Source organism: Lepidochelys olivacea (genome assembly GCF_965140295.1).
Source record: "Lepidochelys olivacea isolate rLepOli2 genome assembly, chromosome: 2".
Classification (NCBI taxonomy): domain Eukaryota; kingdom Metazoa; phylum Chordata; order Testudines; family Cheloniidae; genus Lepidochelys; species Lepidochelys olivacea.
In genome coordinates, this window is record NC_140412.1 from 257,304,867 (window position 1) to 257,330,933 (window position 26,067).

General features: G+C 39.7%; 1 protein-coding gene across 1 annotated transcript in view; it reads right to left on the reverse strand.

Moving 5' to 3' along the window:
* The window catches only part of LOC311515404 (sodium channel protein type 5 subunit alpha-like), a 319,354-nt gene that overhangs the window by 224,609 nt on the left and 68,678 nt on the right, over positions 1 to 26,067 (reverse strand). The window contains exons 4-7 of the mRNA XM_084618414.1: positions 20,226 to 20,306; positions 15,821 to 15,949; positions 8,946 to 9,037; positions 684 to 914 (exon numbers count right to left, since the gene is read on the reverse strand). Of these exons, the coding sequence (XP_084474540.1) occupies positions 684 to 914; positions 8,946 to 9,037; positions 15,821 to 15,949; positions 20,226 to 20,306 (533 nt within the window). The remainder of the gene's footprint in view (positions 1 to 683; positions 915 to 8,945; positions 9,038 to 15,820; positions 15,950 to 20,225; positions 20,307 to 26,067) is intronic.

Below are 26,067 nucleotides of genomic sequence, written 5' to 3' on the forward strand. Positions count from 1 at the left end.
TAATACAGGAGTCGTGTTAACATATTTTTACTTGTAATTCAAAGAAAAGCAACCTGTAGATTGTTTAGAAATGCTTTGACATAGAAAGCACACCTTTTGGTAATGTTATCACAGCACCAGATAATGCAATACTGCCAACTCCGTATAGGGAATTAAGTCCCCAAATCATGAGATTTTTAACATTAATAAAAGGTTGGGTTCATTTTATTTGCTTTTTGGTTTTTGAGTCTTTAGGGGTCACATTTTCAAGCTTTTCCCACTAACTATGAGAACTAGAAACTTTAAAAAAATAAAAGAAAAAAAAAGAGTGACAAAGGTGAGAGTTTCATATAATCACCTGACTGGGGCTTTAAGAAAAATATTATATACTGTGAGACTCAAAAAAAAAAAAAAAAAAAAGAAAAGAAAGTCTCAAGAAATGGCAATGCTGCAATGAGTTTTTCAGTCATTATCACATCAGCCTATGAAGTGCCAACTGCTAGCACTGCTTCCAACAATACAGTAAAAATATGGTAGCACATCTGGAGCTTCCCAAACCACTTGGCCATTGTGAAGAATACTGTTCTGGGGGAGGAGTTCGGTCCATCCATATTTTTGGCAGTAATTGGTTTGTACATAGGTTTTGACTATCATAATGCAAAGAGACAGATAATTAACTCAAAAGGTTAAAGAGAAGAGTTTACCTGGGTCATTAAGAAAATCATCCAAGGAGTTCCACTTTTGAACACCTGAATAAAATGTGCCATTGGTAGAGTTAAATTCGGTGTAGTTCCTGACACACTTATGTCTCAAATTGCCCATAAAAAGCTGGAGGCCTATAAGGGCAAAGACACTCAAGCAGAAAACGGTCAGGATCATCACATCAGCAAGTTTCTTAACAGACTGGATAAGTGCACCTACGATGGTCTTCAGTCCTAGGGAGATAAAAGCCAAGAGTTTATAGACTTAGAAGCAGGAACAAAGGTGTAGTTAATTCCTTTTGAGAGCTGAAACTCTGCACAGAAGCTACAGTGCCTAATCAAAAGGTCTATGTTACATATTTGCAACCTGATAGCACAAACAAGGCAGAAGTGATTAATGTGAAAACGTAGTTAGGGCCTAATATTTTGGACACAAAATTCTTCCTATTTATGTTTGTTCTTCCTATTATTTTTAAATGAAAAAGCCATTAAAAACAAAGGGGAAAATATCTGGTGGAACTAAAAGGCAAGGAGTTAGACACAAAACTGATCATATATAAAATAAAACTGCATAGATGGTATGTAATATTCAGGTGCATATTATATGTAAGAGTAAACATATTAAAGATTTAGATAACTGATTTGTTAACAGCATGCTAAAATTTTCAAAAGTACCTAAGTGATTTAGGAGCCCAAGTCCCATCAACTTTTGAAAATTGGATTTTGGCGTCTAAGTCAGTAGAACACTTGACAATTTTATCACTTGCCATCACATAAAGAAGCGTATGTGTACTGCTTTATGTCTGAACACATTACGTAATAAGGCCAAATCCTGCTTGCCTTACTCAGGCAAATAGTCCCACTAACTTCAACGAGTTTGCATAAAATGAGGTGACTGTGAACCTTAGTGTGAGATCAAATATATGGATGCTACATTATATAAACAGCACCAAGGAAGACTTATTCCTTTTTTAAAAGCCCTCTTATTCATCATAAATATATAGCAGGACTTCCAGAGCAATTGCATGCCAGTAGCAGCTATGTTTTTTAACTAACATTAAATTTTAATGAATATTCAGTTACCAGTAACTAATTCTTCTGGTCCTGAATAACACTAATATGGTAACATTAAAAGGAATTAAGTTAAAAAAAATGCAAAAGAAAGCAGGTGAAGTTTTTTTATTGGAAATATTCATAATGAGTTGACCTGCCCACTGAATATTAGGTCTTGATTCCCAGGAATTCCACCCCATAGCACTAAACATCCATGGAAGTTGGATTAGAGCTGTATGGGTAAAACAAACAAACAAACAAACAAAACTAAAAATGTTTTATTTAAAAAAAAAACAAAACAAAAAAGAAAACACATGAGGGTTGTTAAGAAAGCAAAACATTTTTTGTTCTCTCTTCAAACTTGTTGCACAAACAAAAGGAAATCGCTGTTTCTAATGTTGGTTGAAATCTCAACATGGACAATGAATGGATCTTGCACTACATGAATCCACAAGCGTAAACTAATTACACTGCTGTGCGGGGTACAACTGTTACCATAAGCCATTAACTGTATTAATGGCAGTGGAATGGCCATGCAGACATTATATACTAAACTACTAGGCTGTAGGAAGGTCACGTTTTCCCACCAACCTCTCTTGGATCCCCTGTGCCAAGCCAGTTTGTGCCATGGTGGGACAAAAAGGGCTGCAACATTTGTCCCTCTGCACACTAGCCAAAAAAAAAAAAAAAAAAGCTCAGGGCCAGATTTTCCAGCGCTCAGCAACCACAATGCGGTCCAATTTTCAAAAGTGCTCCCTTTTTATTTAGGCACCTAGATAAGAGCCAGATTTTTGAGTGCACTGAGCTGTTCTGGAAACCTGGCCACTTACTTTGCTGCCTAAATGGGAGTGAAGCTCTTCTAATAATCTGGCCCCAAATGAACATTAACAAATCAAGAAGCAATAGGTCTCCCAATGAAAGAATGTATTCTGCCTTGCTGCGGATCTACAAAAGGTTCGGTTACAGCCCAAATCTGCGGGTTTTTTTCAGGCAATACTCCCACACAAGTCTATGGGGCAGAGTGGGCATAAAGAAAAACAGGACCAGCCTGTTAATGGCTTAAATTGAACCATAACAAAATAGTCAGTGAGGAAAATCAATTCTAAATACATTAGAACAGTTTTTCTAATTGTTTTCTACCTAACTCACTGACATGCATTGTTTGAGCTTTCATCACTGGCCACTCTTTACATATACTGCCATTTGCCTTTTTGTAGTTGCTAAAACTTGGAACGTACAACTAAGAATTGGATTTTAGAGGGGAGCTCTAACTCTAGAGCTAACTCACAAAATCTAATCCTATACACTTTCCCCACAGTAATCCATGTGAAAGTCCTGAAGGACGTCCACTTTAATAATATGAATTCAAACTCAGAGTCTCCATCTGTATTTCTTTAGTAAAGTGGTAACACTAGTTAGCTTGCCAGATGCCTTGATATCTTTTGACACATCACAAGGTACCTCACACAGTAATTTAGTGTGGTGTATCTCCCACCCACTATGTGGCAAATAGAGACTTGAACCTGCAAATCCTTACTCACATGAGAAAGAAGAATGGGACTCCTTGCATGAGCAAGGACAATATTAGGACCCAACCCTGAGAATACTTATTTGCACAGGTAAGATATACACAACATGAGGAAAGGTTTGCAAGCTCATGACCCATTGCTGTTAATGTTGAGGTCAATTTCTGAAACTTATTCTATCAGTTTAGTTACTATGGTTTTAAATTGAATGTTTATCCTCCAGTGTTCGTTTTACATGTTTAATCTTTGCAGGGATCAGAGAACTCCACTTTAGAGGGTTTTCCATTTTATTTATTCATGGGTTTGGGGTTTTTTAGAACTTACAGGACCACCAGCAATTTAGTGGAAAGCGCTTTAGTAATAAAATTATAATTATTGATTAAAAATAAATTATTCTTATTTCACTATTACTGGTGTATTGTTGCATTTTTCTGGGTAAAACCATAAGGGAACTTGGCATATTTATTGCAGGATCACTATATTTTTGTCTCATCCTGCAAAATCAAGATGTGACCAGAAAAGTAACTGTCATTCTCATAGTCACTCGGCTTGTGTATCACTAGATAATATATTTAAGTCACCACTAGCCAAAACGCTATGGACCTGGTGCTATGAGGGATGAGTCAATAGGAATTGAGGGCACTCAGAACCTTGCTGCAGGTGCTCTGGATTTCCCAGAGTCTGTTTCCATGGTTTTTTTTTAAGGGTAATTGCTAGATGTATTCAAATTTAGACCACTATTAAATCTTCTATGGAACTAATCCTCCTTTGAAATAATGCCAATGAGAACACTGCAATACAGCTTAATAGAATATACTATTTATAGAGCATTAAAGGCATTTATTTAACTCTTGCAGGTCAAGCACCAAACTGGGCAGCATGCAGCAGAAAGTCTCAAGGCCTGATCCAAAACTCATTGAAGTCACCAGTCAATTAACATTAATGGACTTTGGATCAGGCCCATACATATTAATTAATGAAATATTCTTCTGAATGACTACATTCTTTCCACATTTTTATGGCTAAATCCTGTTTGCCTTACTCACATGGGTAGAACCACTAAGTTCAGATGCTATGGTGTACCTAGATAGAGGGAGCAAACAAGTGGGATTTGGCCCAAAACATTACTGTTAATAGTGGTAGAGGTTAACACATTAGAACATCACCACAGATTAATCAATTAATAAGTATTCAAAAGCAAACTGCAAAACATAAAAAATGCAAGCAACACCAAACAGTGAAAAACAATCACATCCCCCAAAACCATCCATTCCTCCTATGAAATTTAATAGATTATTAGCATTATTGAGTACGTCATCCATACCAGATGTTGGCAATCACTTACTGTACATCAGACACTTTCATGCATATTCTGGGAAAAAGAAAAAAGAAAAGAAAAACCAAACCAAACCACAGAGTGTGACTTGTGTAATGATTGCTATCACTTTGTCTATTCTCATCTCCTGAGTTATGCATAGTTCTCATTAATGTCTCTTTGAGTTACGTGTACGTAGCAAGAAAAGAATACACTCCAATGAGTGTATTATGTTATTAGCTACAGACACATACTGCAGCTAACAGTTTTTTTATTACCTTTGAAAATTTATAAGACTGCAGTGTTTCTGCAGATCATCTCTCAAAGAGAAGGGTATGATTCTTTTCCATGCTCATCTTATACAAAGACATTAACATGTAGCAAGTGTTTGCCACCTCCAAGTTTGATTCCTGCCCTTCAGGAGCCTTCCACTGGCTGCCTGCTTCTTGAGTGGTGTATGTTGCTACTACAAGGATGACATTCAGCCTTATGGAGAGGGCCAAAACAAGACCTCCTGTAACATGTCTTTGAAGTGGGGTTTAAATGGGACATAAATGGGATTTAAGCAGTGCTTAGGGTCTTTTGCTATCACTCCACACATAGGCAAATTTCACCCGTAAGGTCTGAAGAATTGTGCTCTGAGCTCTGCCTATAAATTCAGTACCGAATGACAACCAAAGTGTTTTTTACAGTCTTTAAGGACCCTATCCAATTCCCAAAGTCAATGAAAGACTCATGCTAACTTCAATGGGAGCTGGATCAGGCCCCAAAGGCCTTGAACTTATTTATCTCTGACACTACCTCTCCTTCACATCCCAACATAGAAGCTGAGATGCTCCAGTTGCCAGTGTTTGTACTGTAGGCTCTGCTGTTCATCCTCGGAAGTTGAGGGCTCCTGCTAATGAAGCTTGCTCCTGCTGACAGTGTTCCACAGCCTGAGATTGGCCATTTTCAATGAATAGGTTTAATTTATTTTATTTATTAGTTATTATCAATGACTGGGGGGGATTTCTCTGCACATAAAGTATGATATGAAGTCCATTGCAGTTGATGGAAAGATTTCCATTGACTTCAGTGAGATTTAGATCAGGCCCAACATGGGGCATTGATGGGTGTTATTGAGTTGTCCAGTGGGCTGGCTCAAGAATTTTAGGAGTCCTTTTAAAATTAAATTGCCATGACTATAAGTGAGATCCAAAGTTCTAATTAACAAATAAAATCACCTACATTAAGGGACTTTATTCCCAAGAAAGGCATCTGAAGTTGATGGATATATATGAGGAAATCAGAGACAAGGATTTTTTTTTTTAAATGGCACTTGAATGTACTTAATGTAGACTGATTGGGCCAGATTCTCAGCAAGTGTAAATGTAAATGGCATAATATTACTGAAATCTAATGAAAAGATGATTGAACTCAATGGATCCTTTGACTTCAGTGGGTCTACTCCAGTTAGGCACATACTTAAGGGTGTGATTTTCAATAGCACTAAGCATTAATCTAACTGCTCCCACTGAAGTCAATGGTAAAACTGTCATTGTTTCAGTAAAGCAGAGTTAAGCTAATGCTGAGTATTTCTGAAAATCAGCACCTGAGCACTTTGCTGGGTGGAAGCCTTACATCAGCTCAGAATCTGGCCCATTAGTTCAGAAAAGCAATTTCCCCAAGCTCACAAATTTCAGGTATTTCCGTAAATAAATAACCAGATGATGCAAAAGTGTGATTGGAAATCACCTCAGGTCTTTGCAAAAGAGAGTGAATTCCAGCAATCACCCTCCTTATCTGAGAAATAACAAAAGGCATCAAAAATACAATGCAGCCCAAGAATGGCATTTAAGATATTACTGTTCATCATTTTTCATTTTAAAATCAACTGTGTGGTAATATTTCATCTCAGCAAAATCCTGTATTATTATTAAAGACCCAAGCTGAGCTCCAAAAAGGACTTATAAGAATACCTAAATATTCCTTTAAAAAGGATAACTCACCTGAAATTATCTACTAGCATGAGAGCTCTCATTTATCTCTGTTTTACTAGCAATTAAATAGATGCCCAATCATTCATATCCCTCCATTTGAGTAATTTTACATGCTCAAAACACAGTTAATCTTGATGGTAAAATCCAAGGGCCAAATTCCCTGCTAGAAAAACTCCATGGAGTTATGTCAGCAAAGTATTTGGCCCTTAGTATCACGATATTAAAAATAGTTATAAGAAAGTTAGCTGAGTCTACATCCAGAGGGTGAAATGACAGAACATGTGCTACTGTGTATTGCACTAGCAAATTATATTTGGTATCTTCTTTCACCAACAAATGGCTCAATCAGGCATTTAATACTACAGAAAGGTTTGGGTGTATTTTAAATAATATCTTGTACTCTCCCTCTTCTCATTACAAAATAGCTACTATTTATTGTCTGAAGTCCAAACAAGCTTCAAGCATAATTTCTGATTTCTTAAAATGTCACAGAATTACCACACATAACTCAGCAAAATTGCTCTGCTCTGAAGAGGTTCAGGATTGAAGACAAGATGGAAACTGAAAGGCATGCTGTGGTGGTGACTGTCCTTCCAGGTTAGTCTTCAAATTACTGGCAAAAGAGATAGAGCTCTTTTGTTGGTAGGTTTTTTTTTTTTTTTTTTTTTTAGCTATTACTGCCTTATGTGATCTGTAAATCATGGAGCTCAGCTTGCAGTTAAACCACAGCTTTCCCCAGCAGAAACATTTTCACAGTGAACACCCTAGTTGTAAAAGATCTTAAAACTTTTCTGCTAGTTTGGGTTTTCCCTTCCAGGATGACAAATAAAATACAAAACAGAAATGCTACAGGTTTTCAGGTTTCAGAGAAGCAGCCGTGTTAGTCTGTATTTGCAAAAAGAAAAGGAGTACTTGTGGCACCTTAGAGACTAACACATTTATTTGAGCATAAGCTTTTGTGAGCTACATCCAATGAAGTGAGCTGTAGCTCACAAAAGCTTATGCTCAAATAAATTTGTTAGTCTCTAAAGGTGCCACAAGTACTCCTTTTCTTTTTACAGGTTTTCAGAAGCTTCAGACCTCTTAAACTACTCATTAAAGGCCAGATGTTGCCACCTTTCCTCACACTGAGTATTATCTTACTTTGCAAGTAGCTCCACTGACTTTAATGACACTAATACTGGAGTTAGGCACTACTCAGCATGAGTAAGATTTGCAGAATCTGGATCTAATTGTACAAGGTGTGTTCTTAAAACGTGTGCATCCTAACCACAGTATTTATGCCTAAATTTTAAGCTCTGTGTGGCTGTTAGTTACCATAGCTGAAAACATGCATGACCATACATACTTACACTAGGTCATTTGTTTTGATTTTAATGTCAGAGTGCAAGTGTTTACAATGTACTGGGTTGAAAAATTTCACTACACTTAAATGACTGTGCTTGAGATTTTGAGCAGTCTTCTTAATTTTTCAAATATATTTGACATGTAATTGCCAACATCTGTTCAGGATAATCATCAACAGGATCTACCATGCACGGATTTTGCTATCTTCTCTACCTTGCCATGCAGGTTGTATATTTTAAACACTGAGGCTGAATGAGACCTGTCCATAGATAACACTTGGCAAGAATGTATTTTCATGGAGCTAGCTTGAAATGGGCTCATCTCTGAATAAATCACTAATTTGAAACTATTATTAATCACAGTAATAACAGCTATAAATGGGATCAAATAGTTTGATTAAAACAACGCTGTGGGGAAAAGGGTTAATTCACTAATGGAACTGTGTCAAAACACTGACTCTCTTTGGGATTGTTTCACTGAAAATGTGAAAAATCAATTGGGAGAGATCCTGACTCCACTGAAGTCAATGCCAAAATTCCCACTGACTTCAACAGGGCCAGAATTTCAGCCAGGGTTGCTATCCAATGTAAACAAGAGAGCACCAGAAGAATTAAGGCACCTATGTTTCCAGCCACAAAATGAGTTCAATTTTTAGCACAAACTTTGACTTGTCTGCAGAGGCACTTGGAAGTTCTAATAAATATTTCTGAGGTCATCATTTATTCTTTCATTTTTAATATAAACATCTGAAGATGTTAATGAAACTTCATTGCCATTTTCATATGGTTCGTGAATGAGTACTTTATGGATATGATAGATGATACACTGTATACAAAAGCTTATTATACAGTAGTACTCGTTTTAGTGAGCTTTGTCAGTATTAAAAAACATATGAAAAACGTCTTCTATTGACAGGTCACATTCCCTACATTCATCCATTCCCAATCAGTATCTATTGTATTAAGTCATTTTGATTCACTGTATTTGCTCCTGGAAATGGCATGTAGGCTTTAACTGCAGCCTGAGTGTTTAACCTGATTTTCACCTGAAATGACTGAGATTGTTTTCAGCGCCCGAAGTACTCTGAACGTTCGTAAGGCTGAGACATTGCCCAGGTCCACAAATTCAGTTATGTATCTGTAACAAGGGAAAGTCACACACAAACAATGACAAAACGCCAGCAAAAAACAACAGTCAAGGGGACAAGGAGAGACAGAGAGAGAATCACTTGTAGCTGAGAGCCAAAATGCAAGGATCAGGGCTTCTTACCTGGGATTACTGAAATAGTTTTAAAAGCTCTCAATACCCTGAAAGTCCGAAGAGGTGTAACACTGACTAGTTTCACAAATTCTCCTACATACCTGTAGAATTAAATCACAGTTATTTGGAATTATACAGTAGAGCATGCTATTGGATTGAATGAACAGTGCATTCACTTGTAAGAATGAATGCGTCTGAATGAACAGTACACCCACTTTATAAGGCTGTTCTTATTTGCCATTCTTCCTGAATATATCATATCGTACAGGATGTAAATATTCCCTACATCATAAATCTTACGAATTAGGCATAGCTTTCTTTAAAACTATACATAGGAGTTGGTTATAATAGTGCTCAGCAGTGCATATTATACATATTATACCATCTTGTTTCAATTTTAATCCCCCCAGGAATTATTTAAAACTTTAAAAAAAGAACAGGAAAATAATCTTTAAAACTATGATAGGGAATTTAAGTCTACAATATTCCCTGTCATATGGACATAACAGATTAAATCACATATAATACAAGAGAAAATATCAACGAAAATAATTCCACGGGATTATTTCTCATATATTGCTTTGGTACATTGCACAACTGATGTGAGCTTTGAGAGATGATGAAAAAAGTATGTATTTATTGCCTGCAATTGCAGAAGACAGATTTGAAGTGAGGACTATACTTTCAATCCTGTGGTAATGCATTTCTCATTAAAAATAGTGGTCCTGGCACTCTACAACCTTGCACATCATGTTCTCACTGATACTCATATAAAGTGAGGTAAAATGTGAGTGTAAATGCTACTGCTAGGGTAACTAATTGGAGAACTCTGATTTGGGATTGTTTCACAAGCTATTTCCTCCAACCTAGCGTAGCGTATGCAGCATGTCCACCATCTCACCTGCTAACCTCTTGGGTTCTAGCATGATTATGGGAAATTATCTTTGCATATTTTAGTTTCTGCAGATCCTCTATCCAGTGGAGTTTGGGTTTCAAGGATGCAGCTCACTGGGTTTTGTGCAGATACCTCTGGAGGGTTACAGAGAAGCCTCTCCACACCTGCTAATCCAGATTATGACCTGCAATAGCAACATTGGTTCTCTTCTCCAGAGTCTCATGGGAGAGTTTGAGCAAACAGATTTGCCTAATCAGTAGCTCCTCCTTTAGCCCACCCTCAATAGCTCTCTGTTCCATCTGAATGAGGGCTAACACCAAAACCCCCCTTTCAGCAGGAGGGGGTGTGAAAACTTCATTCTCCAGCTGCTATTCCATCACCAGTGGTAGAGCCTTCATGTTGGTTTGAGTTTCATTCTAACTGTGTGTAATTCAGCTCCCCATATGTCCAGAAATTATAAGTGATCAATGGAACGTGGATGTGGTTTTGCTCACTGCAGATTTGTAAAAGCATATTAATAATCTGTAGATGAACATATAACCAAACGATACAAGTGATATTGCCTTTTGTTCACAGTATGGCATTTAAAAACTGAAGACCAATCCCAGTGAGTGCACAGGACTACACTGTAGTACTGTATATTGTATGCTCCTGTGTGATATGGAAAACAGACGCTGTGTACATTTTGCAATGCTTACTGTTCTATTGCACTAGAAGATGCTGTCTGTATCTATAATGTATACAACTAGTTCCATTATATGCTCAGGATGGGAGATAGTATTATTACACAGTAATGATCCAATAACTAAAAGAAACTATGGGACTTGTACAATAACATCTGCTAACAAAACAACTTTATCTCCTGATAGCTGTTCAGTTAACTCAGACCAACATTATATATATTGGCTGGGCACATCAAAGCTTTACACCCATGAATTTGTCTGGGATAGAACGTCACATATTTCAGCACTCTCCGTCCCTTTACAAATCCATACACTCTATTCACTGCTCATGCTTCCAGGTGCATAGGCAGAACTATCAATAGTATCACACCAACTGCAAGCAAACAAGACTGTAGAGCTACCTGAGATTCAATACAATTCTGGTTTTAATGATTTGCAAATTGCGTTTATGTAAGATACAAATCATGTCAGAATAGCGCCCAATATCCAATACCTCTCACTGTCTGCTGTTAAATATACTTGGAAAACAGGATTCATAACTTTCAGATTGTCTTGCAACCAATTTTAACTCTCTCACTGCTACATGAGTGCCTGAAGAACTGTTTGCTGCTGGAGGAGAATAAAATTGCTTCTAATCCATTCCAGCTCTTCTCAATAACTGAACCCCTCAATTCTGTCAAAAATACATTTGGTTAAAATATGTTAATACAGAATGGCTTAGAATAGGCACCAACAGGAGTATAAGCTGATTCTAAAGCATCCAGTTATTGAAATAATTTTGTTTGTCCGTGTTTGTTTTTCTCTGCAGACCCTCTATTTTAGGGGACCTTAAGTGATTAAAAAAATCATTTGGACAGTAATTTGGCATGCAGCCTAGGAGCAAAATACTGGGGCCTATTCTCTTGCCAAAGGGTGTACTATCTTACTGACAAGCAGACCGGTTTCAAGATCACTCTTTATTATGAGCAGGCACTATATACAGATATGAGGTAACAAAACTTTCTACTACTCTGTGTAGCTGAAGCCAGCAACTGCCCTATCCTGGGCTTTGTTTCTGCCCCAGCAAGAAGTGTCCCAGGAAACCCAAGGACTGCATTTACAGTGCACAGGTAATATGGCATCTTTACAATGCTGGAGAACATACTCTGTAGCACAATGGGGCCTTCTGTGTGGGTGCTACAAAGCCACTGGCAGGAGAATTGGACCCCAAATTGTTTTCATAGCACTGCAAGAACTAAAACACATGCACAGTATCACAAAGAGGGAAAGTCCCATAGGCTCTATGGGGACTTTCTTCACACAGTAGGTGAAATTCATCCTACTGCACCAGAGCCAGCAAAAGGCCTGTGATCTGCTTAAGTCCCAGGTAAACTAAGTGGGGCACAAGTTTTGTGCTGGCCCTCTCTGCACAGGAGTGAATTTCACCCAGTCCAAGTAGTTCTGTGATGCAGTGTGAGAATAGAATATCACCCCCTTCCCCGCTCAGCTGAGAAGCAGTGGTGCAAGCAGATGTACAGTCACTTTGCAGCCTCAAGGCTAGGTAGCTGCTGCATCATGGCAGGCCCACCATTCTTACTGTTCTTCTCTCCTGGTCCACTCTTACCCACCCTCAAAGTCCTTTGTCCACTAGAGGAGAGGGAGCTGCTGAATGACACAGCTCCACAATATGCCAGAGTTGGAGACTCCTACATGAGCTCCTTGCCCCATCCACCACCTCACGGACAATGGAACTACACTCCCCTGCTTGTGCTACTTCCTGACATTCCATGCCTGTGAAGGGGATGGCAGAACTGTACCACTCCTCCCCTGTGCATTCTTCCACTCCACTTTTAAATGCAATAAAGAAGGATCACACAGAGCACTGCAGGGGGAACATATTTAACTTAAACTGATGCAAAAAGACAACTAACATGGGGTTGGCCCCCAAAAGGGCCTCTTATTCGGTGCGCCATTTTAAAATGCTTATCATAGGCATGCCCAGATGCTGATTTCAGCTAAATCCAGAGTAACTCAGGATTACAGAGTCAGAATCTCAGGTTTCAGAGTAGCGGGCGTATTAGTCTGTATTCTCAAAAAGAAAAGGAGTACTTGTGGCACCTTAGAGACTAACAAATTTATTTGAGCATAAGCTTTCGTGAGCTACAGCTCACTTCATCGGATGCATTTGGAGTCAGAATCTGGCCATTTTAATACTAGGCGTGAGCCAAAGATCACTAAGTCAATGGGAGGTTTCAGAGTAGCAGCCGTGTTAGTCTGTATTCGCAAAAAGAAAAGGAGGACTTGTGGCACCTTAGAGACTAACCAATTTATTAGAGCATAAGCTTTCGTGAGCTACAGCTCACTTCCTCAGATGCATATCGTGGAAACTGCAGCAGGCTTTATATATACACAGAGAATATGAAACAATACCTATTCCCACCCCACTGTCCTGCTGGTAATAGCTTATCTAAAGTGATTTCCAGCACAAATCCAGGTTTTCTCACCCTCCACCCCCCCACACAAATTCACTCTCCTGCTGGTGATAGCCCATCCAAAGTGACAACTCTTTACACAATGTGCATGACAATCAAGCTGGGCTATTTCCTGCATAAATCCAGGTTCTCACATCCCCCCACCCCCATACACACACAAACTCACTCTCCTGCTGGTAATAGCTCATCCAAACTGACCACTCTTCAAGTTAAAATCCAAGTTAAACCAGAACATCTGGGGGGGGGGGGGTAGGAAAAAACAAGAGGAAACAGGCTACCTTGCATAATGACTTAGCCACTCCAAGTCTCTATTTAAGCCTAAATTAATAGTATCCAATTTGCAAATGAATTCCAATTCAGCAGTTTCTCGCTGGAGTCTGGATTTGAAGTTTTTTTGTTTTAAGATAGCGACCTGCACATTGTGTAAAGAGTTGTCACTTTGGATGGGCTATCACCAGCAGGAGAGTGAATTTGTGTGGGGGGGTGGAGGGTGAGAAAACCTGGATTTGTGCTGGAAATCACTTTAGATAAGCTATTACCAGCAGGACAGTGGGGTGGGAATAGGTATTGTTTCATATTCTCTGTGTATATATAAAGCCTGCTGCAGTTTCCACGATATGCATCTGAGGAAGTGAGCTGTAGCTCACGAAAGCTTATGCTCTAATAAATTGGTTAGTCTCTAAGGTGCCACAAGTCCTCCTTTTCTTTTTAAGTCAATGGGAGTATTTTTATAGAAAATAATGGTAATTATTTTACACCTCTAAATATTGTTCTTAATATTGAGCAATATTAATAGAAACTTACATCCCAAACCTGCCCCCATAAGACTCTTGCAACTAACTTCAATGACGCATAGCTGTGCCTGGACCAGGGCTGGATGGACACATTTTACCTAATTTTGGATCCACTCAAATATGATGACTCAGGAGTTCAGCTCAAATATCAAATATCAATATCAAATTTGCATTCTGATGGAAGGAGACTTTAAACAACGGAGGAGAAAGGAAACAGCGAGAACAAAAATTCAATGGGGAAAAAAACCAGCAGAAAAATGTAGCAGAAAACGGGGGGTGGGGTGGGGGAGGAGAGAGAAAATACAGAGATACCAAGAGTGGAAAGAGGTTGGGGAAGTAGAGAAGAAGAAAGAAAATAATATATTGACAAAATAAACACAGTGTATTCTATATTGCAAAATACAGTCTGGGGCTGGTTCCCCAGAGCATCACTCCAGGTTTATGCTGGTGTAATTCCACTGAAATCGATGGCCCAGATTCTCCTGCTCACTGAGATCTACTTGGAGCAGGATGGGGGAGTGTATCAAGGAGCTGATTGGTGGGTTCTGACTCTCTGAGATGATCTGCACGGGCCCAGTCTCAAGGGTCCACGTTCCAGCTGGGGACTGGTGGAACTCACCGCATTCTGACCACACACACTGCCTACGCTGGAGCCGGATGGTGAGGTGGGCACAGAGTCAGACATGAGTGACTCTGTGTCAGCTGAGAGCTCCCCCAGACCAGCGATATTCTTGGCTGGACAGATCCATCTGCTCATCAGCTCCTTTGCATTGCCAGAACCCAAAATAGACTGGACTTACAACGCAGAGGGCACTCAAGCATGGAGTGGGAGGCAGTGAGAGGACCTTGTTCCCAGTATATGCAACAAGCTTCTGTTTAGCTTCAAAAACACAGAAGTTTATACCTAAATCCCCTGTAGAAAAAGTATTGGTTAAGTTACAGGGGGGAAAGGGGTTTGTCAGCTCAGTCTAGCTTGGTGACCAAAAGAATTGCCTGAGAGCATTGCAAATCCTGAAACTTTGCTATGTTCCAACCTCCTCTCAATGCCATGTCCATTGTGGGCCAGAGATTCCTGAGCACTTCCCCACTCTACATATGCCAGAACAGTAAAGCGGCATCTTTCAGGGAAAATAACTTCTTATTCCTTTTTAATTGTGTTATTATCTTGCTGGCTTCTGGTGTGTTATTGGGGGTCGGGTGAGATTTTTACAGGATTTTTATTTTATTTTAGGTAACTACTAATGAAAATGTGTTATTTATTGTTAACAATCCCTATTAGGCATACTAGTTACTATTTTCTGTGTACAAAAGGGAGACAGTCATAACAAACATCAGAGCTACCTCTGCAGCATGTGTCAGGGATGGAAGTATTACAAAGCAGAAAGCATTTCAATTTTCATTGCAATACAGTTATCACTAAACAGATGCATTTATGTATTTCATCACTTGCATTCTCATAACACTTTCCATCCAAGAATCTTACCGCACCCTATAAACATGAATTAATTAAGTCTCATAAAACCACTTCAGTAGGCACGTATTATTATAACCAATTTACAGATAGATAAACGGAGGCACAGAGAGGTTAAACAACTTGCCCGAGATCACCCAGCAAGCTGCCAAAATCTGTACTGGAATTTAGGAACCTTGGCTCCTAGTTCCCTGTTCTAAAACCACTCAAACAATTCCATAGAGATTTGTTGCAGCTGAAGTATTGTGCTAGTACATTGGTGAACAACAGTTACTAAAAAGAACAGGTGAATAGTAGTTACACTGCATGTCACACTCTTGAAAAAGAACAATGGAGTGCTACTTACGCCATAACAATGACACTGAAATCCAGCCAATTCCATGGATCTCGAAGGAAGGTGAATTCTGTCATACAAAATCCTCTTGCCAATATTTTTATCAATGATTCAAAAGTGTAAATGCCAGTGAAAGTGTACCTGGGGAGTAAAGTGTCCAAGAAAATCAAGAGCATTAGCAGTTAATGGAGAAGGAGTTGAGGCACACTCAGCTTATTCACTCTGGGCCCAGACCTACTCAGATGAGAAATTCCAACTCATTACAATAGGATTACTCATATGAGTAATGGCTGTGGCATCAGGCCCTTCGTGAGCTGCTTCATGTGTGGACCCAGGGAGCATATGAGAAGTGGGGAAGCACATGTGACAGCTTTACAATGAATGCAGGCTTCATTGCAGCGTATCTTGATGAATCTGCAGTCATTGAGTGAGGCATGAAAACTATCTAGAACACTACATTACTGGACTCTGAAGCACGCCTGCCACAGTCAATGGGAAAGGAATGGATTATGTAGCATTCCTTGTTATAGCTCACATTTAAGTGAAAAATTCTATTCATACCTCTCATCTCTTTCTATCCAGACCATATCAATGTTCAATAGATTAAATAATGGTTCAGCTTCACCTTATGCATTACAAAGAAACATATTCCCAACTGCAAAGTTCCTGATGTTTCACTGTCTGTGGTAAATAACACCACCCATGAGCGCTAAATAGCAATGTAATGCCCTAACTGAAAATAGGTATTATACGTAATGATTTGGACCTGCTGGAATTTAGAAAGGGGGCAGCAGTGTGTTTTTATTTACTACAGTAAGTTGTGTACTACCAACAGCTTCTTCACTGTGAATGACAAAATGGATCGAAATATTCCATGAATTATCCTTTGCAATAAATATATTTGGAACAAAACTGAGCACATTCTGTATGGACAGTAGCCAGGGACCTGAGCTACAAGATTCAGAGCTGGATTGTATTTCACCCAGTAGAGTTCATGGGTGAAATCCTGGCCTCATAGACTTCAGTGGAGCCAGGGTTTCACCCTATGATTAGTCAGGTCTGGGGATTTCCCCTCAGGACCATTTATAATAAAGAAATGAAATTATATAGCTCTAGTACTTCAAAAAGAGATGGATTTTTAATAACACCAGTAAAAAAACATAGATTGTAAGCTCTTTAGGGCAGGGACCATCTCTTTGTTATGTGTTTATGGGATCCTATGCCTGTCTCTGTGTCTTTTTCCTTCACTCTTGATCTGTTGGATTGTTTGCCCACCTGGTTGTCAGGACTGTGCTTTACATGACAAAACCATCTCAGACTGGACTGCCTCATTTTTTCCAATCGGTGAGTGTTAGAGAGATGCCCCAAATTAACACACACATGCCTCAGATAATAATAAATAGTAATTTTTAAAAACACACCACCAACAATCCTCCCTCCCACCTGCCTCATTGGCCTCTTATTTTTAAACTCCTCTGATGAAGAGAAGATGCATTTGATAACCAGGCAGAATTCTCATTCTGATTTTTGTAGGTCTGTCCGCATCTAAAAAAATGGTGCATACGCAAAAAATCCTCAGAACTCATATGCTACCACATGGGTCTCTTCACTGGAAATAGAAGTTTGTGTGTAATTTTCATTCCCCAGATTGCGGATTCTCTGTCTGGTCATGTCAGTCTCTAGTCTTTGTGTACTAAATACATTCATGGTCCATTAATGCCAGCTCACATGTGGGCACATAGCACCTTATCCCAAATTCACTGAAGTCAGGAGTCATGACTTGACGAATGGGTGTTGGCTCAGGCCCTCAGGGTGAAATCCTGGTTCCATTAAAGTCAATGGGAGCTTTGCAAGTGACTTCAATAGCGCCAAGATTTTACCCCAGTGCTGGATTAAATCTGTAGAATGGAAACGTCACCATATAAAATTGCATGAACACACAAATACCACAGTTTGGTTTGGTGTTTTGCAAGAATAGGTGGTGTAGCAGATTGTGCCCAGCTGTTTCATGAGTGCACTAAGAGGGAGGCAGGTTGCAAAGTCTTCTTGTAGCCATGCCCTTTGTTCTGCAGCTGGGCACAATTAAAACCCGCCTCAGGGCCCTTGTAGGTGCTAGCTACTGAAGAGTCAGTGGCCCTGCTCTCCCTCCACACCAGCCAGCAGAGCTCAGTCGGACACTACATGAGTGTTTGAGACACCCTATAACATAGGTGCTGGAACTACAGGTGTTGCCGCACCTCTGGTTTGAAGTGGTTTCCATTTTGATTCAATGGCTCTCAGTACCCCCACTATATAAATTGCTTCAGCACCCCTCCCCTCTAATGGTGTGAGTGAGCTAGCAGGCCCACTGTCTCTGTGAGCCTCCCTGCAGTCTTGGGAGTGGAATCCTCTCAGAGCTCCCACTGGGACAGTGTATCTTTTACTGAGATCTTCATGGCTTCTAGATTTGGTCCTGCTTCTGGTATCCAAAATACAGGCCAAGCAATTGACAGGGGCTCTTTAAGCACACGTTTTCATTAATAAATATGAAAACGTACACAAAGAATTTAAAAATAACTTTGCTGTGCATACGCTCGTTAAAATGATAAAGATCTTTCCCTTTGTTCAACATGTCAGATGGTTTCACTGATTTCACAGTCATCGTCTAATTCTGAATGGATGTGGAGGAGGTCCTTCAGCAATTGAAGAGTTTTTATGACAACAGAAGCCACTCTGCTAAATGATCTTTTGGAGCCAAGTTAAATCCATTTCTTTTTTTCAAAATGTAAGTGTTTATTCCACTTCTTTTTAAGTGGTGCTTTATAACATATGTACAGAACACCACTCTCTTATTCATTGTTGGGTTCTGCATCCTCACTGAGACAACATGGCAAAACAGATTGATTTTGGCTTTTCAAAATATATTAGTAGTCTAATTTTACAAATAATTCTTAAATTAAAGTTCATCGGGTCATTCTGGTCTTCAAAATTAGCTACCTTTGAGTTTGTGCTTTGAATTTGAGGAGGAAAGACTGAGAGGTATTTTTTTATGAAAAGAAAAGGGAAGGATTCATTTCATGCTGCATGATCAATGAATGCTTCTGTTCTGGACTATGATTTGTTGAACAGGCTATTTGGTGCACTAAAGACATTTACATTTTACTCACTGAAGGAAGTGTCCAGTGCTTTAATTTTTCCCTCTAGAACATTCAAATTCCGAAGTACAGACCTGTAGCCTGACTCATGCATCCATGTGATGTCCATATTTCAGTCAAATACATGATGGGTACTGTACTTTGTAACAATTTCCAATAGGAAAAAGACAACATGGGGAAAGAGGCGTGGAAGAAAGCCACAGACATAGCTGTAAGGTAATATACTCATACTGAATTACATGATGCATCCTGATATTAGGATGTTATGATGATCAAATCAGCTGTTAGGTTCAGAGCTGGCTTAAAGTTAGTAATTTCTGGAAGCAATTCTTTTTCTAGAAGATGTGCCTTGCATGATCTTGGGAAGCCTAAAGAAGAGAAGGGCACTTTGCTGTCTCTCCCTAAGGCCCTGACTAGACCAGCCACCAGGCTAGAGAACAGCAGATGGCTGTGTTTATCATATGTCAGACAAAAATAAAAAGTCTGTTCTGATTGGTTCAATGAGCCAAAGTAATTGTTTAATGTACTATATGTTGATTAGCTTGTGCATCTGGTATCTATTTCCATAAGGAACATTTTGAGACAACTTACAGAAATGCAAACTTACCAGACTTAACTTTAAAGCTAGCTTTTTAAAAAACAAACAAACAGGAAACTGTCAGTTAAAGCTCTGAGGGTTTAATGAGAGCTCTGACCATCTGAGAAATTCAGACCACCCCACAGAGAATTCCAAAGGTTTGGTGGTTTCTCAGAAAAATATATCTAGAAATTATTTGTATGTACCATAGCTCTTTTTATTATGGCCCTGGGCCAAAGCCCACTGACATCAATAGAAGATTGCATTGATGTTAATAGGCTTTGGATTACGCCTTTAGGTTTGACCCAAGTGTGTTCTGTAAGTATTTTCTGAAATCATTCAATTAGAAGTCCAGTAATATAGTCTACTGTATCCAGCTTCTGAATCCCTTACATGGAAACTCAGGAAGGCAGGCCAATTTTAAATGGAGCTCCAATCATAACATGATTCCATTCAGATGTAGCATAGCAGGTGCATTTAGCAAAAAAGTATGAGTTTGGTAGACTGAAAATTGTTAACTTACTTTCTAAGTGAGTTTTCAGAGGCGAGAAATACCTGGCAAAACATTTTGTCAGGACAAATATTGCACAGAAATCAATATTAATGGAAAAAATTAGATAACAGCAAACAAAATGAGAAGACTACAATGAAAGAAAGCATAGAAGAGCTAAAGGTAAGGCATATACAGCTCTGCAGAGATACTTACTCAACATATTTATTCCATGATTGAACCTCCGATTGTGCCATGAACACACAGTTGGTTAAAATAGTGCACATAATAAACATACTGAACAATGTAAATATATGCGTTAAGGAAAAATGTGACTGTGTAAAGAGACCTCCTTAAAAGACCCTAATTTTTTCAAGCACCGCATATTTGATCTGATGACTCATTCATATTTTGTAGCATGCGTAAACTTCAACACATAGAAGTTGTGTGCAATTATACATGAAGGAATACCTGGACCCTAATCACAGTAAAATCTGTGGGGTCTACCCTGCTTTTGTCATTACCTACACCTTTTATGCATATTTTGTACAGTAAAATGGATGCAGCAACTGTGCATCATTCAGTGAATACAACACCCAAAACATATAATCATGTGCAGGTTTGGATTTTGTGACAGTGTGCTTAGGTGTGAACCTCAGTATGACAGGAGCATTTATGCATTTTAGACTATAAAAGGGAAACCACTCATCTGATAATTCTGTCTCAGTACTTTATGCTGTACCTTGAAACAAAGAAGAAACTATCAGTAGACAATAATATACAGTGAGAGATTGGGTAGGAAAACTGCCTGAAAATCATGTATTCATCTTCAGGCTCTTGATACCCTCCCTCAAAGCTGCCTTCCTGCTCTTTTAGTATTGGGTCATCTGAACATGCTTGGCAATGGGGCAAGCTCTAGATCACATCTTTTCATTCACTCCAATGGGCTTTGAGTGATGCCCTGGGTGTGGAAGGGTATTAAAGGCTAGTAGCTGCATTGCAGTACTGTAATTTTGCACATGTACAGGCCCAATTTACAAACACTGTTGCCTCAGTTAGGGCACCAAATATTCTATTTGGGAAATTAAGAGCAACATTCAGACTCTCCAGTATGCATTCTACTCACCTAGATGCCAATTTGAGACCCCAAATATGGAACTGGACATCCTAAATTGAATTCCCAAGTTTGAAAATTGGGTTTCCTGAATCACTTTCTTTAAAATAAAAGCTGCGTGCTGTGAAAATTACCAAGTGTAATGGGATTCTCATTTGTTAATAAAGGTTCACATTTTACTGATATTATCTGTAAGTGGGAAGCACAGAAGGCATAGGAAAATGACCTGGCATTTTGTTGATATCCTGGGATACATGTAAGAGAGAGAAAAGATAATCTGAATGAGAATTTTCTTTGTTAATTTTGAAAAGATAAACACATTTTCACTTCCCCCTCATCATAGTTCTGTGATCATTTTATATTAGAATAGCAATCTCACATGAGTTCTGAGGGTATGTCTGAAATGTTTGTATCTAAGCCACATGAAAATCATCCTTTTGTGGAAAAACAATCTCTGTTGAATACAGAATGGAATGTTTTCTGAACTACTGCATACGCAACAGCAAGATCAAATAGGTAGTAACCGCTCCATGTATTCCCGTGTGCAAACTTAGAAACCAGTAATTGAACTCAAAGGGAATACTCACCCAAACACGTTTTCCACTGCAGGGGCCTATGACTCTTGATGAGCAACTGAAAGAGGGTATCTGGGAGCCAGCCTCATTTTCTTAAATCAGGCTTAGATTGGAGTGTAATGGTTGTATCTCTTTATCAAGTAACTTGATTAGGTTATTAAATATTTTCAGGTACAAAAAGACTGACCTTCACCTAGAAAATTGTGGATTATTTTTCAACTACAGTGAAAATTCTATGAAAAAAAATGGAGAGCAAGCGATTTTAAGGCTTTTTCAAACAAGCAAAATCTTCAGTTTAAGCCTAAACAAGGAAAGATTTGCAATCACCCTGTTTCATCCCCATAGTATCTCGTATATCCATGTAGCGTTATATACCCATGTAGTCATATTGAGTAAGAAACTGAATCAAGCAACATTCTAGGGATGCCTTTATTAGAGGTAGGGGGAGGACGGCTAATCTAGTTGGTTTGAGACTACCTGGAGCAGTCAAGAGGGCATTAAATTAACACCACAGGGGAAGGTGCTAAGGCAGCAACTCTGGTACAAACTAAAACTCAGTATGTCGCAAACAAATTGAACCAATGTGATGATGAACATGAAAAGAAGACATTTTTTAGTTGTTTATGTACTACTACTAGGAGTCTGAGTAAAAAGCAAGAGGAGCTATATAATTGGCATTATGTAAACCAGCTGAGATTATTGGAATGTCAAAATCACTGGTTATAACCTGTTAAAGAAGGATACAATGGGTAAAAATTGAGGGTGAGGGGTTGCTACTATATATTAAAGACACCATTCCCTGTTTTAGAGTTACTGATAGCTCATAAGAGTAGGATCTTGAATGCACCTGCATCAATGAGCTAACTTGGAAAGCCCAGAAGGGATACCGGTGAAGGTCTGTTACGGAAAAGTGCTCTTTAATCAATCAGAAAAAGGCATAACAAGAACCGATGCTGAAGCCAGACCAATTCAAAGTAGAAGTTAGGCAGAAATTTTTAACAGTGAGGATGATAAAGCGTTGGAACAAACTACCAAGAGATGTAATGGATTCATCTCGTAATGTCTTCAAAATGAAGATTGGATGCGCTTCTAGAAAATATGCTTTAGTCAAACACAAGGTACTGGATTCAATATAGGGTAACTGGGGGAAATGTGATTGCCTGGGAGATACAGGAGGTCAGACTAGATGATTTAATGGTCCCTTCTGGCCTTAAACATTATGATGTATGAAAAGATGGGGCTGATAGCCTATTATTAAGGTTGCCATTGTAAAAGCCTGTTCGCAGTTGCTTACAGCTGTGCCAAATTTTAACCATTTGAGCTGTAGCGTTTCATTGTAGGTGTCTTTCAGTCAAGCATGTGCCTTTTTCCATCCCAGTGAAAATCTGTCCAAATTTGACCAAGTTATAAACCTTTGAAAAAAAAATCACACTTCACACATGCTCAGTACAGACTTGGATATTAGCAGCTAAACTCTCCACAGATTCTGTCCCCTGTGAGTCTGCTCAATCCTCTCACTGCCCCAGGTGCTGACCAGACTGCGCATGCACAGTCCCCACAGAGTGACTTAGCATGCTCCATCCCCTCACAGCTCCTACATGTAACCAGACTGTGCCTGCATTACCCCCAAAGAATGACGGTACCTATACCATCCCAGGGCTAGATGGACAAAACTGGACTTTCCCTGTAAGTGCTGCTTCTTGATGCTCCAGGTCAGGGTGTGGCTGGGCCCCAGAATTTGGAACAGGGAGCCTCTCTCTCCGCGCTGTTATTGATCATGTTGCTGGCACCCCATCAGTGTGGAGCAGAAAACCACCTGACTCAAATGCAGAAGGGAAAAGCCCCAAAAGCCCCAAATACCCTAACACTTCTTCTGCCCCTCACAGGCCCTACTGAAGTCCTCTACTTCTTGGCTCCTTATCCCGACCCCTGCAGAGCTTCTCTTATCTTGCTTCCTTTCCACTTGATTCCCTCACTACCTCCCTTTCCCAGGGACTCTGGCATCTTCCCTTAGGAATTTCCCTGCTGTTGGTAGGCCCTATCCCACAGGAGCCTAAACTAATCCCTGTGGGTCTCTTTACAGACCCTTTCTCAGAGCCTTCCACAGCAGCCTGCCCGCTCTCTGGTCCCTCTCCCAGTTGGTGTTCCCAGTCCTTCCTGATTCTCTGCTGCTGGGGTCAATTATTTAAATTAACTCACCCTACCACGCTCAGGTGTGATTACTAATTATCTGTGGGTTGCTAGGTCACAGGCAAGGCTGAGCCTAGCTTGCATATAGAGCCAGCCAGTGTGTGACATACATCCCCTATCTCCTTCTAAAACCTTGCTCTGTCCCATGGCAAGGGTTACCACCTATGCCCGAGACCACCCCATATTCTTTCCAGCTCTCCCTTCAGGTGGTCAGTTTCCATGAGCAATTGCTCCTTTTCTTCCACAGCTTGCTGTCTGGCCTCTTCTGCAGCATCCAGGTCCCCTCTATATTTCTCAGTCAGGAGAAGCAGGTTTCTAACATCCTCTCTATTCATTGTTGCATTACAGCCCTTCTCACAGGCCTTGTTTTTTTTCTCCCTGTCTCTAGAAAAGCCTCCACCAACGACTTCTGCTCTCTAACGGCTGCCTGTAGAGTTTGTCTCAGGTCACCTGGTTTCCCTTGCAGACTCGTCACTTTCAAATCCTGGTCCCCATGGGTAGCCATAGTCACTAGCATATCCTCTGGCTGTCAAGGGGTAACTGATCATCTGTATCAGGCACTTCCCTAACCATGGCATCCATATTCACAGTAATCTCTGTGTTTATGCCCACCTCTATATGGCTTATATCAGCCTCTGTAATTTTTCCACCCTAATCTCTCTTGCCTTTTCCGTGCAGCTCTCTTGAATGGCTGTTCCTTCTTTGTCATCAGCACCACCCCTGGTTCACCTGCCTCGTGGGTATTCAGACCGTCATGTGCATTCATATCATTCTACACTCCTTTCTTCCATTGCTTACTCAGGTCCCTGCATCTCTTCCTGCAGTAAGCACATTTCCTCTGAGGACAATACCTTAATATATGGCCCACTTCTCTACAACCAAAACAGATAACACTTGTCCATGTCTTGGTCCGCAGCTGAGTTTTTCTGGCTTTCCTCACAGTTCACCCTGGCAAATCACTGTTTTCCCCCAAACTTACATAGGAGTCTTTCTTAGATGGCCCATACAACAACCACCATAACATCTCCTCAGATTTACTGGACACAGGCTATTTCAACATTAACTTTTTCCTTTAAAGTTACTTCTTTAATCTATGATAACCAAAGCTGACGTATGTGAGAACATCCATTAAGAATTTCCTTTTTCCAATGCTACACAAGGGAAAGGAGTTACGATGGACATTATCAAAGACAAGATTGAAAGAAACCTCTCACGGAATATTGGAGATTTTTGTGCATAGGTAGTTACACAAACAAGCAAGTAATAACTGAATTGTGTAGGAGGAGGAGGGTTTGTAGGGAAAGGCAAAAGCAGGGCTGTTCATAAGGGTCTTGGATTAGCTTCTGCTTTAAAATGTTACATAGTGCAATGCTCTTGGGACCAATGAAAATAATTTAACCCCTTGAGGTGGGGGGTCATCACATTCAGGGCCCCACTTTAGCAGCACAAAGCAGCTTGAAGGCCAGTACAACCTACAAACTGAGAAATTCCACATGGACAAGGGAGGTGCTTAGGTGGCATTTCACTTTATTGACAGTGAGATTTTTGTCCTATTCATTAAAAAAATAAATATTCATATATAAAATATTGTTAAAATATTTGATTTTATACCAGTTTTTATTTTAACTTGAAGATCAATCTGTACGTGACCTAGGCACTGTAATAAGGCCAGAGTTTCAAGTGTGTTCAGCCCTCGCAACTGAGGCCAGGTTTTCAAAAGAGCTCTACTTCCACTTCAGTTCCAGACTGAAGTGGCAAGAATTTCAAAAGTATTCAGCAGCTTCCACTGAGGTTTGAGCTGCATGCTCAGCACATCTGAAAATCTGGCCACTCCATTCAGGTGCCCAAATCGGAGCTGCTGGGTGCTGAACTCTCTTGAAAACCTGGTCTTACGGGCTGATCCTGCTTCCACTGGGTCAAAGGCATATCACAGACAAACACTCACTAAAACAGACAGTAGGACACAACTCTTGATATCAAAAGGCCAAATTCAACAGAAGTTTGCTGGCTTCCACTCAAGTCCCTTAAAATTAGCTTGTGTGAAGGTACATAAAACAGAAGCCAAGTATATGTTCATGCAGAACCAGCCCCTTAGTCAGACTTATTGTTGGCTGGTGCTTGAAGTAAAGATACATTCCCCAGGAAAACAGTTAAGATGACCATGTCTTCATAAATTATT